Genomic DNA, 19,223 nt, shown 5'->3' with positions numbered 1-19,223 from the left:
TCCTCGGCCCTGCAGTTCTGTCAGGACGTTTTGCGGGGTCATCGGTTCCTTTCACAAGCTCATGGTTTGCATTAGGAGGCGATTCCATTTGAACTTTCAGTCCGCAGTCAGTACACCAGGTTCCATTGCTGTGGTAACACTAATATCTGTTCTCTTAGTGCCAGCAATACGGAAATGTCAGTGTCCTTACAGACTCCGAATCCTCACCATCATGGGCAAAGAACATTGGGAATCCCATCTCGCCCTGGGCCCTCCTTGACTGTGCATTGGGAAACATTTACCTTGGATATCATGCATAAACAGCTCAGAGTGTGGCTGCTGGGACTCCAAATGGGAGTTGACCAGCGCTCAGCTCAACCTGGGAAACTGGTCAATGCGAATAGGAGTTAAAGCTGCAGCGCGTCTGGTTACAGAGAGGGACAGAGAATCGGACGAAATGTTAATATAACGAGAACAATAATGCACATGAATGGAAATATTCACACTCCCACACACAGTCTGGGTCTGGATCCCTGCAATGACCGCAGTTCATCCTCTCCATTGGAACTGAAACGGTTCGCCCACAGCCTGAAACAGATGAAAGATAAGCAGGAAATAAGCAGATTCAGCAAACGTGTGAATAACATGGAAACTGGGGTTAACAATTCAATGATAATTAATGGCCAATATTATCCATTAGAATGCGTGAATACCATTAATGATTTAATTGATACATTGAACATTGACACAAAGACTCACCCGATCCGCTCCAGACTGCTGCAGCTCAGTATGAGGCGGCGGAGAACGGGGACAGATCGGTCTGTGAAGGCGTTTTCTTCTACGTTCAGAACCATCAGTGACTGGTTTGTACTGAGAGCAGAAGCGAGCTCCTCAGCACAAGAATCAGTAAGACCGGCATCCCATAGACTGGGGATCAGAAAGAGAAAAAAAACATGATTCAGAGCAAATCCCCAGTGTCTATGTACAACACTATTACTGATACGAATAATAATGTGCAATGTTTATTAATATCACGATTGTTAATACGAAAAACAATGTACAGTGTCAGACGTCTAGTTATTATAAACACAATATCACACAGTCTGATACTTACTCCAGTTTCTGTATTTTACAGTTTGGGTTCCTCAAAGCCGCAGACAATAGTTTCACTCCTGAATCCCCCAGTTTATTGTAACTCAGTCTGAACACAAACAGACAGAGAATGAGAAACAAACTGAGTCAAACGCTCGATCTGATGCTTATTTTCTGTCGCATATTACATTACTGAAAAAAAAAACTGCTGGAAAATAATGAACAGATTTTCCTGTCACTGACAATGAATCTCATGCTGTCCAACTACCCAGATATGGAGTTACTGTCGGTACAAATCTGTGTGAAGCATTTAAATATCTCTCAGTCTGGCCTCATTCACTAATGATCAGAATTACCCTCCTGGAGCTCAATAAGGGACACTGCCATTTCTGTGCACTCTAACATGGTTTCTGGGAAATTCCCAGGTTCACTGTCCCCTGTTTACCCAGCTGCTGTCTGCTATGCACAAGCCCCATTCACTGGCCAATATTTGTTTGTACTCGGGTTATAACACCCCCAACTCCTTTCGAGTGGAACCTTTTTATCAGCCGATTTTACTTCCAAAAGTGAGAACATTTAGGATGAGAGGCCATAATATGATAGAATTTTATATGATATTTGAAAGTGAGGAAGATCAATCTGAAGCCAGGGTGTCAAATTTGAACAAACGAAATTATGAAGGTAGGAGAGGAAAATTGGCTGAGGTTGATTGGGAAAATGCATTAAAAATTAAGACAGTACCAAGGCAATGGATAGTCTTTCAAGAAATATTAGATAGCTAGCAAAAAAAAAGACTGTAAAAGTCTCAAGAGGTACATAAAAAGGAATCGTTTGGCTGAGACAAAAGTGGGTCCATTACAGGCAGAGTCAAGAGAATTTATAATGGGGAATAGAGAAATGGCAGAGAAGCTAAATGATGACTTTGTGTCTGTCTTCACTGAGGAAGATACAAGAAATCTCCCAGAATTAGAGATCCAAGTGATTAGGGGGAATGAGGAATTGAAGGAAATTAGTATTAGCAAGAAGGTTGTATTGGAGAAATTAATGGGGCTGAAGGTTGATAAGTCCCCAGGACCTGATATTCTACATCCCAGAGTGTTGAAAGAGGTAGCTATGGAGATAGTAGGTGATCATCTTCAAAAATTCTATAAATTCTGGAGCGGTTCCTGCAGATTGGAAGGTCACAAATGTCAACCCATTATCCAAGAAGGGAGGGAAAGAGAAAACAGGGAATTTAAGACCTGTTAGCCTTACATCAGTAATGGGAAAATGCTAGAATCTATTCTAAAGGATGTGATAAATGGACTCTTGGAAAATAATGATCTGATTGGGCACAGTCAACACGGATTTATGAATGGGAAATCATATTTGACGAATCCGTTGGAGTTCTTTTGAGGGTGTTACTAACAGAATTGATAAAGGGGAGTCGGTGGACATGATATACTTGGATTTTCAGAAGGCTTTTGATAAAATCCCTCACAGGAGGTTGATTGGCAAAATTAAAGCACATGGGATAGGAGGTATAATGCTGGCATAGATTAAGTATGTTTTAAAAAAAAAATCATTGGATGTGGGCGTCGCTGGCCAGGCCAGCATTTATTGCCCATCCCTAATTTCCCTTGAGAAGGTCGTGGTGAGCTGCCTTCTTGAACCACTGCAGTCCATGTGGGGTAGGTACACCCACAGTGCCAGTGGTTAGATACAACTGAGTGGCTTGCTAGGCCATTTCAGAGGGCATGTAAGAGTCAACCACATTGCTGTGGGTCTGGAGTCACATGATAGGCCAGACCAGGTAAGGACAGCAGATTTCCTTCCCTATAGGACATTAGTGAACCAGATGGGTTTTTACAATAATCGACGATGGTTTCATGGCCTATATTAGACTAGCTTTTACATTCCAGATTTATTAATTGAATTCAAATTCCACCTTCTGCTGTGGTGGGATTCGAACCCAGAGCAATACCCTGGGCCTCTGGGTTACTAGTCCAGTGACAATACCACTACGCCACAGCCTCCCCTTAAACAGGCAGATTTACAGGCATAAAGCAGAGAGTAGGAACAAACGGGTCATTCTTGTGTTGGCAGGCTGTGACTAGTGGGTTACTGCAGGGATCAGTGCTTGAGCCCCAGCTGTTCACAATATATATCAATGATTTGGATGTGGGGACCAAATGTAATATCTGCAACTTCACGGATGACACAAAATTAGGTGAGAATGTGCATTGCGAGGAAGATGCAAAGTGGTTTCAAGGTGATTTGGATAGACTTAGTGAGTGGGCAAGAACGTGACAGATGGAATATAATGTGGAAAATCTGAGGTTCTCCACTTTGGTAGAAGGAATAGTTGTGCAGAGTATTTCTTAAATGGTAAGAGATTAGAAGGTGTAGCTGTATAAAGGGACCTGGGTGTCCTTGTCAATAAGTCACTGAAAGCTAACATGCAGGTGCAGCAAGCAATTAAGAAGGCTAATGGTATGTTACAGGAGTAGTGAAGTCTTGCTTCAATTGAATAGAACCTTGGTTAGACCACAACTGGAGTACTGTGTGTAGTTTTGGTCCCCTTACTGTAAGAAAAATATTATTGCCATAGAGGGAGTGCAATGAAGGTTCACCAGACGTATTCCCAGGATGACGGGACTGTCCTGTGAAGAGGGACTGGGGAAACTGGGCCTGTATTCTGTCGAGTTTCGAAGAATGAGAGCTGATCTCAGTGAAACCCATAAAACACTTAAAGGGATAGACAGAGTAGATGCAGCTAAGATATTTCCCCTGGTTGGGGAGTCTAGAACCTGGTTACACAATTTCAAAAATGAAGGAAGCCACTTAGGACAGAGATGAGGAGAAATTTCTTTGCGAAGAGAGTTGTGAATCTTTGGAAATCTCCACCTCAGAGGGCTGTGAAAGTTCTGTCATTGAGTATGTTCAAAGCAGAGATTGACAGATTTCTAAATACAAATGACATCAGGGGACATGAGGATAGTATGGGAAAAGCAATGCTATGTAAGATCAGCCGCGATCATATTGAATGGGGGTAGGGGGGGGGGGGTGGGTGGGGGGGGGGGGGGGCTGTTGGCTCGATGGGCGTCCTCCTATTCCTATGTTCCTATGTTCCTATGCCTGGATTATGAGAGAGGAGCCTGAATCCACAATCTTCTGACTCATAGGCGTGAGCACTGCCAGTTGGGCGACGCGATGGTAAATGTATTGGGCAATGTGAAGGGTTTTGTCATTGATGAGTTATGAGAACAAGCGAATGCCCTGCAGGGAAAGTTGCTGCTGCTCCGTGGGAAAAGGGTGGGACTGCTCCAAAGATGGACTGCTGTGGTTAGTAGCAGTCTCTGTGCAAGTAACAGTGCGCAGGACACTCTTTAATGGAGAGGAAAATAGCAATGCATATAATGCATTAGTTAAGAAACAAATTCTGGAGAAATTATTGGGTCTGAAAGCTGCCAGATCCATGGACCTGATGGCTGGCATCAAAAGTGTTCTACAGAGGCGGATGAAGAGACAATTGGTGCACTGGATGCGATCTTCCAATATTTTGGCAAGTTCCAGTGGATTGGAAAATGTCAAATGATAGAACGCTATTCAAGAAAATTAAGAGAGATAAAACAGGGTAACTACAGGCCAATTAACCCGATACCAGTCGTCGGGAAAATGCAGGAGTCAATTATTAGTGAACTGGTAATAAAGCACATAGAAAATCGTTATATGATTAGGCAGAACCAAAATGGTTTTGTGAAAGAGAAATCGTGTTTGACAGATAGGTTAAAATTTTACGAGGATGTAACTAGCAGTGTAGATAAAGTGGGTGTAGTATTTTGGAATTTCAAAAGGCATTCCGTATGGTGCTAATTGAAACTTTGTTGTACAAGATAAGGGCTCGTGCTTTCGGGGTAATATATTAGCATGGACAGAGGATTAGTTAAAGGACCGAAAACAGTAGGAGCAAACGGGTCACTTTCAGGTTGTCAGGCTGCCATTAATGGGGTGCCACAGGGATCAGTGCTGGAGACTCAGGTATTTACAATCTATATTACTGACTTTGATGAAGGGACCAAGTGTAATGCGTCCACGTTTTCTGATGATACAAAACTAGGTGCGAATGCAAGTTGTGAGGAGGACGCAAACGTCTTCAAAGAGATTTGGATAGGTAAAGTAAGTGTGCAGGAAGTCGTCAGATGCATTGCAATGTGGGGACATGTGAGGTTATTACTGATGTAGGAAGAATAGAAAAAAAACGGATTATTTATTTAGAAGGTAAGTAACTATTAAATGTTAGTGTTTGAGGGAATCTGAGTGCCCTTGCACAAGAAACGCAGAAGTTAACATGCAGGTACAAGCAATTAGAAAATGGTATGTTGGCATCTATTGCAAGGGCTTTGGAGTAGAAGAGGAAGAAGCCTTGCTGCAATTGTACAGGGCTTTGGGAAGACCAATCCTGGAGCACAGAGTGGTTTGGGGCTCTGCACGGAAGGAGAGGTATCTGAATCGATGGGAGGGAGAGAAGGGGGAAGCATCCGCCCACTCGATTGATTTCTGAGTTGAGGAGGTTTTACGATGTGGTGAGATTGATTACATTGAGTAGAATAGGCCTATAACCTCTGTAGTTTAGAAGAATGAGAGTTAATGCTGATTTATCTGGTTTAACAGATTAACTTGCTTCCGCTCATTGTGGAACGACAGCACAATCCGTGAAGGTTCTGCAATTAGCCCAACAGTTAGAGATAAATAAACAATTACTTCAACTCCTGACATTTGTGCAATGTGGGTCCCAGCTGCTGGAGTCCTTCAAATTGAATGTTGCAGAATTCCAAATTGAGTTCTTTTATTGTATCACAGAGACCAATGACATGAGACAGGACCGCACAGTCACTTGGGGTCAGTTGTAACACTCTTGCTGCGTCAAAATCTCCAAACTTAAGTGCTTCCAAACATCCTACTGTCGCTCGAGCCAGTGCTTTGTTCTGAGTCTCGTACAGGAAGTGCAATGCATCCAGGAGGTCCCGTTTACCAGTTTTACTCCATGTGTTTCCAATCCGTCCCTCAATTTTCTCCTTCACCCAGTCAATCACTCGGCATGTTGTTTGATGAAAAAATGGACCCAGAAAATCTTCCAGGGGAGAAGCTGACTGTGGGGAGGACAGACCAGCAACAAAACGGAGAAATAGCACAAATCGTCCATCTTCCTTTCTGCGGGCTTCACTGAGGAGTTTCTGGATGTCCCTTAGATCTGGAGACAGAAATTGTGCAAGTGCAGCTAAAAACTCCTGAATGGTGAGGTGCGGGAATGTGTAAACCACATTCTGAGCAGAATCATCTCTCTCCAAAAGTTCCACCAAAAACCCAGAGGGGAACTGGGAAGGTTGCAGATTATACTCGATCAAATCTCCATTTCCAAACACAATCTTCTTCTCGGAGACTCCTGTGAAGGCCATCTCACCGATCTTCAGTAACACATCACGGGGGTTTTCAATCTCTCGGCCATGGTTTTTCAGAATGTTGTAAATATAGTAGGAATATAGCTGGGTGATGGTCTTGGGAACTTGCTGCTGTTTCCTGTCTCTTTGTGTGAAGAAGGGACCCAGTGACTGACAGAGGATGCAGCAGTAGGAAGGGTTGTAGCACATGGTGTACAGGATCTCATTCTCCTCCACGTGTTTGAAAACAGCTGCTGCCACCGTCTGATCTTCAAAAAACTTGTTGAAATATTCCTTCTGCTCTTCCCCAACAAATCCCAGGATTTCAGCCCAGACACTGATCTCAGCCTTTTCCAATAAATGTAATTCAGTGGGGCGGGTGGTCACTAGCACTGAACATCCTGGGAGCAGCTTGTGTTGTATTAAACTGTACACAATGTCAGACACTTCACACCAGCATTCAGGATCTGTGCACATGTACTGAGGTTCTGTATTTCTCCGATTGTCAGTAAAATCGATCGTGTCCTTGAATTCATCCAAACCATCAAATATAAACAGCAATCCCTCTGGATTCTTCCAGAGCTCTCCCAGAACATTCCCAAAGTAAGGATACTGATCCAGTATCAGATTCCTCAGGTTTACTCTAGAGTTAATAAAGTTCAAATCCTGGAATTTAAAACTGAAAACAAATTGAAAGTTTGGGTATATTTTCCCAGTGGCCCAGTCATAAACAATCTTTTGTACCATTGTTGTTTTTCCAATCCCTGCGACACCACTCACTGCTGCTGAACTCCCAGATTTGGATTTTCTGCAGGAAAAACTGCTCTGGAATAATTGATCAGTTCGAATTATTTCCAGTTCTCTCTGGAGATGTTTCTGCCTCCACATTTCATGGTCTCGGCCTCTTGCCAGTAGTTCATGTTCTACCAGTCTCTGATCTCGATCAGTAGAAATGAGCGTTAGCTCCACGTATCGTTCAAAAAGCTGGAAAATCTTAACCTTCTCCTTCATTCGGATAGTACTCACTTTCAGTTTTTCAGTTTCTATCCGAAGTGCTTCCTTGTGTTTCTGTTGAACATCTTTAATTGGAAGAGACAAAAAGTGGTTCTCAATGTCGGTCGTATTGAAATGAAAACAACTTCTCAATTAAATGTTAATATTCAGTAAAATGTATCCAGATTTACTTCACAGCTTCAGTAGAGATTCGAGTGAAATTAAAATTCAGTTAATGGGAACCTTACTTTAAAGTGTGCAATGGCTGAGATAAGCTTCAACTCCACACTTGATTCTAAAATTGACTGAACGAAGAGATTCCTATGAAGGTGATATTTTCTCTCTGATGGTTAATGTTATCCAGCTTGCCCTGTACTATCGACATCTCATTACAATTAAGAGCAGCACAGTGGCACAGTGGTTAGCACCGCAGCCTCACAGCTCCAGCGACCCGGGTTCAATTCTGGGTACTGCCTGTGTGGAGTTTGCAAGTTCTCCCTGTGTCTGTGTGGCTTCCCTCCGGGTGCTCCGGTTTCCTCCCACATGCTAAAGACTTGCAGGTTGATAGGTAAATTGGCCATTAGCAATTGGTAGGAATATGGAATTAGTGTAGGATTAGTATAAATGGGTGGTTGATGGTCAGCACAGACTCGGTGGGCAGAAGGGCCTGTTTCAGTGCTGTATCTCTAAACTAAACAATTCCTCACGTGATCCTGGTTATACAGCAGCAGATGTTCCAATGCATCAGTCTTTCAAACTGTCAGTCGTGCTTACCTGTTACAAAAATGGGAACTAGGATATTTGACATCAGTAGAAGAGGGACAGACTGTGAATGAGCAGGAGTCCCGCTGCTATTGTTTGGGAAATTGAGCTGGGTTTCTGGGATACTGTGTAATGGTAGAAGAACTGAATCTGATTGTACTCAGGGTGGTTGATGGTCGGCACAGACTCGGTGGTCCGAAGGGCCTGTTTCAGTGCTGTATCTCTAATCTAATCTAATCTAATCTACTGAATTCCACTGTTTACGTATCTGATCTTGGACAGGTTACCTGAAGTATTGGATGTACCTGGAGAGGAACAGACTCTGAATGTACTGAGTTCAACAGTTATTGTGTCAGACTTGTACAGGTTAACTAGAGTATTGTGTGCACAGGGAAATAGAATGTCTCTGAAAGGTCAGAAGATCCACTGTTATTGTATCAGGTCTTGGACAGGTTATCTGGGATATTGTGCGCACTGGGAGAGGAACAGACTGCGAATGTATTGAAGTTCCATTGTTGAAGTATCAGGTTTCTGGTATATTCCATACTCGGAGAGAGGGACAGACTGTGATTGCACAGATGTTCCATTCAACATCCTATTTGTCCCTTAACAGATCTCTGACCCAATATCTTCGACTACCTAATTCCACCTCCATGACAATGCACACCACTTTTCTTGCCTTCGGTCATCTGCTGCTGGAACTCTGAACATGTCGTTTGTTACCTCCAGCCTCAACAGTGCAATTCCTACCCAGACGAAATCTGTCTCTTTCCCAGTGCACAGGAATTCATACGATGTAGGCGTCATACAAAGATAACCCGCCCACTCATGTTTGCGAAGGTGGTTGTGGGCCGGCCACCTGTTCTATTTTTTTCTTTTTGTAGCGGCCTGATACAGGAGTGTAGATTACTGGGCCATTTTATAGGTAATTTAAGAAGCAATTACATTTCTCTGGGCCCAGAGCAGTTAAGGAGGGCAGGTTTCCTTCCCTACAGAATAGTATTTTTTTTTAATGACAATCCCATTGCTTCAAGCTCACCATGACTGAGACAAACTTTTTATTCCAGATTTATTTAATTAACTGAACTCAATTTGCAAACTGCCCTGGTGGATTTAAACTGACGTACCCAGATGAACGGTTCAGACCTCTGGATTATTAGTCCAGTAAATATCATCACTATGATGACGTACCCATAGCTTGGGTAGTACTTGCACTGGGAAAGAAACAGGTAAGAATAAATGGGCATTAAATTGTTGTTTTGTCAGGACTCATGCATAATATTTGGGGAATTACCTACACTTCTGTAGTCACCTGATCAGAGATAAATTTTATTGCCATTCTAAAGGTACAAAGGGGGAAACAGAAAGATTATTTAAGGATTTCTGAGTTTATTTTGAGGGAAGGGTGACTGAGTTTGATGCATTCTGCTTGGTCAAAGTGCTGCAGTATTGCAATGATTCAATGAATTTACAATGTTAGTGGGGTAAACAGACTCACAATTACCAAAATAATTCATAACGGAGAGAATTAAAATTCAGAAGTAAGAAGCAAAATCAGGGCAATTTGCTCACCCAGAGGGTAATAGAGCAGAGGCCAGTTACCCAGGAAGAACACTAAAGGGGAATGTAAGTGGGGTCAAGGGACAATTGAACACAAATCCATTGATTTATTGACTGGAAGGGTAGATGGCGTCTTCGCTGGAATAGCGACAGGATTAGTGGGACCAAATGGTATTTCCCGACCCTAATCACTTTCTAGTTATATGGTGTTTCATTATTATGAACAGTTTTTCAGCGGTTTTACACGTGAATTCATTGATATTATTTTATAATCGTCTGGTGATATCACCAATTAAAATTAGAACATTAGTCAAATTCATAATATTGCATAGTATTTAGAGCACTGAAAAAGCCATTTGGCCCAAGACGTGTACGCCAGATTTCATGTTCCACGTGCATCCTCCTACCCTTCTTCATCTAACACTACGAACATGCCCACTATTCCTTTCTGCATCATGTGTTTATATGGTTCTTCCTGATTGCATCTATGCTGTTTGCATCAACTACTCTACGTGGCAGCAAGTTCCACATTCTAACCACTATCTTGGTATAAGAACATAAGAACTAGGAGCAGGAGTAGGCCGTCCGGCCCCTTGAGCCTGCTCCGCCATTCAATAAGATCATGGCTGATCTTTTCGTGGACTCAGATCCACTTACCCGCGTTCTCACCGTATCCCTTAATTCCTTTATTATTCAAAAAGATATCTACCTTAGCTTTAAAAACGTTTACTGAAGAAGCATCAACTACTTCACTGGGCAAGGAATTCCATAGATTAACAACCCTCTGGGTGAAGAAGTTCCTTCTTAATTCAGTCCTAAATCTGCTCCCTCTAATCTTGAGGCTATGCCCTCTTGTCCTAGCTTCACCTGCCAGTGGAAACATTCTCTCCACTTGTATCTTATCTATTCCCTTCATAATTTTATATGTTTCTATAAGATCCCCCCTCATTCTTCTGAATTCCAATGAATATAATCCCAATCTACTCAGTCTCTCCTCATAAACCAACCCCCTCAACTCCAGAATCAACCCAGTGAACCTCCTCTGCGCCCTCTCCAGTGCCAGTACATCCTTTCTCAGGTAAGGAGACCAAAACTGCATATCTTGGTATAGAAACTTTTCCTGATGGATTTATTACTATGTTATAAATAGTATGGGGCGGCACAGTGGCGCAGTGGTTAGCACCGCAGCCTCACAGCTCCAGGGACCCGGGTTCGATTCCGGGTACTGCCTGTGTGGAGTTTGCAAGTTCTCCCTGTGTCTGCGTGGGTTTTCTCCGGGTGCTCCGGTTTCCTCCCACAAGCCAAAAGACTTGCAGGTTGATAGGTTAATTGGCCATGATAAATTGTCACTAGTATAGGTAGGTGGTAGGGAAACATAGGGACAGGTGGGGATGTTTGGTTGGAATATGGGATTAGTGTAGGATTAGTATAAATGGGTGGTTGATGTTCGGCACAGACTCGGTGGGCCGAAGGGCCTGTTTCAGTGCTGTATCTCTAATCTAATCTATATTTATAGCGGCTGGTCAGTGCTATCTTTTTTTTTCATTAATCCTAAAGACCGTTTTCAGGTAACCCTTTAGTCTTTTGTTTTCTAGAGAAAAGGAACCCAACCTGTTCAATCATTTCTGAAAAATATATCAGGTATCATACTATTTAATTGACTCTTTTTTTTACACTTTCACCAGTGCTTCTATAACCATTTTACAACACGGAGTCAAAAATGCTCATCGTATTCCAAATGTGGTCTCACCAATGTATATACCAGTTTTTTTCCCCAGAAATATCATGCTGCTGCATTCCATTCATCTATAAATGCACTCAAGTGTCTTTTCTTTATTGCTTTTTTAGATAGCTTTATTAAGCAGCATTACTGCTCTTACTGATTTCTGTACGTGTGTCTCTTGATCCCTGTGCCCGTCTGCATTATTTAGAAACGCATTTGCCATGGAGTTTGAGACATTCTTATTCATTCTACCATTATAAAGCACCTTACTATTATCTATACTTCAGTTCATTTGCCAATTATATGCCAATTGTGCAAGTTAAATCATGTCTTCCCCCAATTTAGTGTCGGTCACCAATTTTGAAATGGTACTTCCGATTCCCATGTCTAAATCGTTGATATAAATAACAAACAACAGAGTTCCCAGCACTGATCATTGTGAATGCTACCTATCCCTGACTCCATATGTGCTGACATCAGTCATGAAGTACTGTTTGCGACCATTCCGGTGGCATTTTGAAAATACAATTACTCCCAGTAGATCAACCTCGTCTACCCCTTTCTGCTTCTCTTTTCACAGATGCTGCCAGACCTGCTGAGTGATTCCAGCATTTCTTGTGTTTGTGTTAAACTAGCTAGTCTTTAGTTCCCTGGATTTGTTCCATCTTCCTTTTTAAACATAAGAATTACATTAGCAGTGGCACGATTCCATTTTCAAAGGAAGTTTTGTCTATATGTAAATATACCTCTTCAATCTCTTCTTGAACCTATTTTAAAATGTCCACGGCAATAGAACTAGACCCGGGGTTTTATTGACTCTAAGTTCTCATTTATCTTCCAATTCTATCATAATTTTCTTTCTTTATTTTCATCTCTGACAAATGCCATGTCCACCTTGTTAATCTCCCGAGTAAATATCGAGGCAAAGTAATGATTTGATCTATCAGTCATTTTGCAGTCATTACCTGTGATTTCATCATAGATAGTGGCAAAAAAAAAAGTTTGATTTTTCTTTCATTAGTTATATGTCTGTGGAATGCTGTACTATATTTCTTGATGATCCTTGATAATTTATTTTAGCTACTCCTTTCTTTCCTCATCGTCTTTTGACTTCTGTAATAATCTCTTAGCATTTCCTTTTATCATTTCATTTTCCGCCTATGCAATTAATGTATGTTTTTTTCTTCCGTTTCAGTTGTGCCCTTATTTCTTCATTCATCCACGTTGACCATTACTTCACTAAGTATGATGTTAAATCGTAAAATGTGAACCGTTCTGCCAATTATAATATTCCTTTGTTCCATTTTGGTCTTAGTTTCCTGTAATGTATGTTTAGGACATTTAAAATATGCTTCGTGTTGTCATTAAATTTTGCTGCACACTAATGACTTAACGAGGAAGTTTAGAAGACGTGGTGGAAACAAATTCAATAGTAGATTTTAAAAATGGGATTGGATAAATATTTGGAGAAAACAGAAATGAAGGGATATGATGGAAGAACGGGGGAATAGGACTAACTGATGTGCTCTTCGAATTAGCAGGCACGGTCTCGATCGGCCGAATGGTTTCCTTCCTGCCACTGCTATTCTATGATTCTGTGATAAATTCGGTCTGTAAAGGCTTCTGACATAATGCAGTATTATTTTGTGTCGAATGGGACTCTCTCTTCCACTACCGTTAGGAACATAGCCCGTGACATCCTACACACCCTGAACACTGTATATTTATCACAGTTCTCCACGAATTAACAATTAATGAATTGTGTGAACACCGTTGCAGCTTCTCAGGTAGATGGAACATTTTTTGGATCTCTCATTCTGTGTTCCGAAAATGATAACATGTTTGCGTAAAACTTACAGCAGTGTAGGGAGGCGGGTAAACATTAATAAATAAATCAAGAAATAATTACATGCGAGCCCAAGGTGTCGATATGGGACAGAGGAGGTTTGAATTGGTATTCACAGGGTGGCCAAAACGAACCAAGTGTGCATAGAATAATGCAATGCATTTGTATCATGCCAGCATCGATTCGCTCTTTTCAATGTATCGGGATCCATTCATGTGAGTATAGGGTTTCTCAGCGTAAAAATCTAAATAAGCAGCTGGAGTCAATCTTCCTGATTCTCAGAAGTGGATTAAACATTGTGAAATCTCCATTTCGTCACTTACCTTTCAGGCCGTTGGATACTTCGGGTAAAGCACGTGCAATGTTCTTCAAGTAAAATGGATCAGAACCTGTTAAAAATCAATTAATCTTCATGAAACCAGAACTGTGAAATATTGCAGTAAAATTCTGTTGTGTTTAAATCTGAAATTGAATTCAGTGTGCGATTTTTTGCCGTACCAAGTTCCTGTATTTCTTTCAGGAGTTTGTCCAACTTTGGTAACCCATGGCGCATTTTCACAAAGGATTCCCACATCACCCTTTGGGCCCGCGAGCCTTTATCCAGCACCAGATTTAGGAGAAGTTTGGAACTGTCCACCCTGTTTCCCTTCTCCAGGAGCTCAATGACTTTCTGTAAAGTATAATAATGCAGATCTTGAGGAACGGTGTAAAATATAAACACTGAGGATCAGAAGGATGGGATGTGCTCTGTGATGGTCACTTCCAGTTGTTTTGAGCACAGAAAACAGTCATGGGGTCAGGTACTGATCCATCCAGTGCATGGGATAATCTGCAAGTATCTTAGTTACATGGGAATAGAAGTAAACCATTCAAACCATCGAGCCTGTTACACGATTCAATCAGATCATGGCTGTTCTGTATCTATGCCTTAACTCCATCCAGTTCCGAAGAAGGGTCACTGACCCGAAACGTTAACTCTGCTTCTCTTTCCACAGATGCTGCCAGACCTGCTGAGTGAATCCAGCATTTCTTGTTTTTGTTTCAGATTTCCAGCATCCGCAGTATTTTGCTTTTATTTTAGCGTGTTGGTTATGTTAGTGAACCAATAATACGGAAATGAGAAGTTCAAATCCAAATTTTCCAATAAAAATCAGCACCCATAAAAAGGATTGTTGTAAAACCTAATGTCCTTTAGATCTGGTCAATACGTGATACCAGCCTTTCACTGATGTGGTTGCCTGTGAAACAGGCTGAGAAAAGAATGATATACAAGAGTAAAAAGGGGTCCAAGAACTATCGGCTTTAGGTAAACAAGGGCAAGGAAAGCTTCTGCTGATTGCGACCTTCCACCCTCCTGCAGCTAAAGAATCAGTGTCATTCCATGTTGAACACCACATGGAGGATGCTCTGAGGTTGACAAGGGCAGCTGATATCTAGCTTCCAACCAATCTGATTCACTGCAGCTGATGTCAAGAAATGTCTGTGTGTCTGTACATAGAAAAGGCGAGGGTCATACCAACATTATGAATCTAGCCTTTGAACACATGATCTAGAACTAGCGTTGTCTCAATCCATGCTTTTCCATTACAACAGCAACACTGCATCTACACGATAATGTAAAGAGTTGCACAGATGTGCTCTGTTCACAAAAAGCTGAACAATTCCAAAACGATCAAGTACTGCCCCAACAGCTTACTCAATCACCAGGAACGTCATGGAAGGAGTCTTCAACTAAATTAACAAGCGGCAGTTACTCACTGATAACTTCGTCTTTGATGCTCAATATGAGTTCTGCCAGGACCAATCAACTCCTGTTGGCCAGGGGCTGCAAGAAGTACAGATTCTGTTACAAACTGCTGGATAGTTCATGAACTAGAGTAACCGGAGCTCAGACACTGGCCTGTGCTGGTAAAAAGCGGTTTGAACTAATTAATTTATGTGACAAGACAAGGAGAGAGATCACAGGAATAGAGCCTTATTTGGACACGGGTGTGATACCGGGGTCTTTGGGCCTGGGCCAATAAGGAGAAGATACGAACGAGGTGAGCAAGCCTAAACCAACCGGAAGGAAACAGCACAGCTTTGAAGAGATAAGAAAGAGAATAAGTTTGGAGAATCTCGGGCATAGAGCCAGTGAGAAACTCCCGCGGAAGTGGAAAACCCTGCGTGGGCAACGCCACGACGACGTAAAAGAGAGATAGAACGGAACGCCTGGTCAGCGTCAGCTCCCCCCTTTTTCGGGTATTATCATTTGTTTTCTGTGACTAGGTCAGGTAAAGGTCAGAGGAACCTAGTGAGTGTGCTTATCAATTCTAGTTAGCTTTGTTATTAACTGTATAACCCAGTTTGAGTTGCATGCTTTTGTCTAACCAAGTGTATAAGCCTTATTCTTACATTGCACAACAACGTGAATAAAGTAAATTGATAGTTAAAGAAAGCACTGAGTTTCCTCCTCTTTGTACTAAGCCATTAACTGTAGCCGGTGGATTAAGTGGAGGGTGGCTCTCCTGTAACCCCGATATCCCAAACACCCAGCCTGAGCCTGAATTAAGAGGACTTAGTCCCACGTGACGGCCAGGATCAAGTGGGTGAGGGGAATAAAGAGGCCAAGGGGGAGTTGACTCCGCGCCACGGTTTACACTCCAGACCTCATTACTGCCTTGGTCCAAAGATGGACAAAAGGGTTGAATTCCAGAGATGAGGTGAAAATAAATGTCGTGATATCAGTGCAGCATTTCACCGAGTTTGTCACCAAGGAGTCCGAGTAAGATTATCAGTCTGGATCAGGGTTGGAGGGGGTGAACTCTCCACTGTCTGCAGGTATACCTTGTGTTACATAACATGGCTGTTGGGAGTAAGAAACACGGAGTCCTCTTTGATACAGTACCTGTCTACAGTGTATTTAACTCAGGAATTTGGTGAAGGACTGTCGGAATTCTAAGTGCTTGAACTGTTAATCACTGTGCCGCCGTACCTGCTGGATCTCTCCTGCTGATGGGCGGGGCATAACCGGGGATGGTGATGGATGTGCCCGGGACATTGTGTCTGCTCCACCTTCCTGTCTGCACCCATAACCCTTGGCTCCCTTGTAGTTCATAATATGTCTAGTTAAGGCTTGAATATATTCAATGACCCAACCTCCACTCCTCTCAGGAGTAGAGAATGCCAAAAATTAACTTCGTTCTGAGAGAAGAAATTCCTCCTCATCTCTGCCTTAACTGGAAAAACCCTTGTTCTGAAAATGTACGTGCTATTTCAAGATTCCCCCCACGAGCGGAAACATCTGTTCAGCAGCTACCCTGTCAAGCCCCATCAGAATATGATATAGTTCATTAAGTTTAACTCTCATTCTTCTAAACTCCACTGAGTATAGGCCAAACCTGCTCAGCCTTTCCTCATCAGACAAACCCTTCATCCCAGGAATCAGCCTCGTGAACCTTCTCTGAACTGTCTCCAATGCAAGTATATCCCTTCTTAAATAGAGAGACCAAAACTGTACACAATATTCTAGTTGCGGTCTCACTACAGCTGTACCAAGACTTCCCTACTTATATAATTCATTGCCTTTGCAATAAATGTCAACATTCCATTCGTCTCCCTAACTACAAACTGTGCCTGCATGCTTTTTTTTGGTGAATCCTGTACGAGGACACCCAGATCCCTTTGTTCAGCAACATTTTGAGGTCTCTCTCCATTTAAATAATATTTTGATTGTCTATTCAGCCTATGAAAGTGATAACTACACATTTTCCACATTATATGCCATATGCCAAATGTTGCCCACTCAGTTTACGTATATATACACATATATATAATATATATATATACCCCTTTGCAGACTCTCTGTGTCCTCCTCACAACTTTCTTTCTCACCTGTCTTTGTGCCATCAGCAAATTTGGCTACTAAACCTCTGCCCCTTCCTCCAAGTCCTGAATATAGATTCTAAATAGCTGAGGCCCCAGCACTGATCAATGCGGCACCTCATTAGTTCCAGTTTGCCAACCTGAAAATAAACCATTTATCTCTGTTTCTGTTAATTATCCAATCTCCTATACATGCCTAATATATTATTCCCAACAGTGTGAACTGATATCTTGTATCGTAACCTATGTGGGAGCTTTCTGGATATCCAAATATACTACATATACTTGTTCCCTTTATCCACCTTGCTTGTCACATCCTCAAAGAACGCTAATAAATTGGTGAAACACTAATTCCCTACTTTCTAAATGTCCTGCTGCTACTTCCATAATGATGGACTCAAGCATTTTCCCAAGGACAGATGTTAGGCTAACCTTTCCATAGTTTCCTTCTTTCTGTCTTCCTCCTTTATTGAATAGGGGCGTTATATTTGCATGTTTTCCAATCTGCTGTGACATTGCCAGAGTACAGGAAATTTTAGAAGATTGGAACTACGTTGAAGCAGGTAGGGGGGAATCAGCATGTAGTGATGAAGGATGAATGGTCTGGTCCAACTCCTACTTCATATGTTCTCATGTTCTTACATTTTTGGACGCCAGTCACCTCAGCATCCCACATCACTGCAAGAGTTTCTCAGGTGAACATCTAGGGCTAATTATCTGCAGGAACATCCAGCAAGGCCTGGACAATGTGCAGGCTTGGGTTGGCATGTGTCAACTAATATTCATGGCAGAGAAATGCGAGCTGATGACTATTTCCATTCAGAGATAGTCCTATTACCTTCTTTTGCCATTCTATGGCATGGCCATCTCCAACTCTCCCACCATCACACGTAGTTTAATTAAAACCCGGCCACCACTGACAAAGTGAAGCTATGGGGGATCGGGTGGGGGCAACAGAGAATTCCAGGGGCACCAAAGTGTTCGAGGAATGTAGCAGGTTACAGAGATAGGGACGCCATGAAGAGATTTAAGCTGGAAGAAGGGACTTTCAAATTGGAGGCATTTGAGGACCAGGAGCCACATTGGAGTGATGGCTGAATGGGATCTGGGTGGGACCAAACACAGGCAGCAGAGTTTTGGATGAGCTGAATTTTCCACAGGAACAGGAAGGGAGGCCGGCTAGGAGGGGGTGGGGGGGCGGGGGGGGGGGGGGGTGGGCATTGAATGAACCGAGCTTAAAGGTGTCAATGGCACAGATGAAGTTTTCAGAAAAGGCAAGAACAGGAGAGAAAGAAAGATTGGATCAAGAGAAAGCGAGATGTGAAAGAAATAGTAAAGGTAATTTCTAGAAATAGACATTTTTCAATCTACAGCAATAAGATAAATATAGAGGAATAAGACTCCATCCTTGCAATCAATTCATAGTTCCAAAGAGACTGGTTGGCAGTAGTTAAGAAATATTAGGCCTCATTGTTATTTATCCTGCAAAATCCAGCAACTACCAATATTTTATTCCCTACTCACTGCCCGTTGATCTGGTCCCTCTTTTCCCCTGTTCCATTAAATATCTTTCCCTTTGTTATCAGTCCATAAAACAGTTACACCTGAACCATTCCTCTGTGCGTTGTACAGACACTGGTGGATCCACTGAGTATTTTCACCTCTTTGTACCATTGTTTCAGATTCACAAAATTTTAGCTTCGTCCACATTCTATCATTCAAAGATGTGTTATCCTATCAATTCTGTGATGTCTGAATCATGAAAATGCATTTCTCCCACTTACCCGATGGTCTTGTCCACTGAAAAGCATCTCGCATGTTAACAATGAGCTGATTCCATCCACCCCTTCTTCAATCGCCTGTTCTAGTCTATCCCGGTAGAATTTCGACAAATGGAAAAGCCGGTAATCGTCGCACTTTGTCAAGAACTCAGTGATAGTAGAGTTAGGATCTGGGAACAAAATATGGAGAAAACTAGATGCAT

General features: G+C 42.2%; 1 protein-coding gene across 1 annotated transcript in view; it reads right to left on the bottom strand.

Moving 5' to 3' along the window:
- Nucleotides 1-8: 8 nt before the first annotated feature.
- Nucleotides 9-19,223, bottom strand: part of LOC137385205 (NACHT, LRR and PYD domains-containing protein 3-like) — a 31,279-nt gene continuing 12,064 nt past the window's right edge. The window contains exons 4-10 of the mRNA XM_068060194.1: nucleotides 19,024-19,190; nucleotides 13,874-14,045; nucleotides 13,699-13,764; nucleotides 5,815-7,570; nucleotides 1,094-1,180; nucleotides 739-906; nucleotides 9-567 (exon numbers count right to left, since the gene is read on the bottom strand). Of these exons, the coding sequence (XP_067916295.1) occupies nucleotides 480-567; nucleotides 739-906; nucleotides 1,094-1,180; nucleotides 5,815-7,570; nucleotides 13,699-13,764; nucleotides 13,874-14,045; nucleotides 19,024-19,190 (2,504 nt within the window). The 3' untranslated portion in view covers nucleotides 9-479. The remainder of the gene's footprint in view (nucleotides 568-738; nucleotides 907-1,093; nucleotides 1,181-5,814; nucleotides 7,571-13,698; nucleotides 13,765-13,873; nucleotides 14,046-19,023; nucleotides 19,191-19,223) is intronic.

The sequence above is a fragment of the Heterodontus francisci genome, chromosome 28 (assembly GCF_036365525.1).
Source record: "Heterodontus francisci isolate sHetFra1 chromosome 28, sHetFra1.hap1, whole genome shotgun sequence".
NCBI lineage: Eukaryota > Metazoa > Chordata > Chondrichthyes > Heterodontiformes > Heterodontidae > Heterodontus > Heterodontus francisci.
The sequence above is the reverse complement of the archived record's forward strand: the minus strand, read 5'-3'. Positions and strand labels throughout refer to the sequence as shown.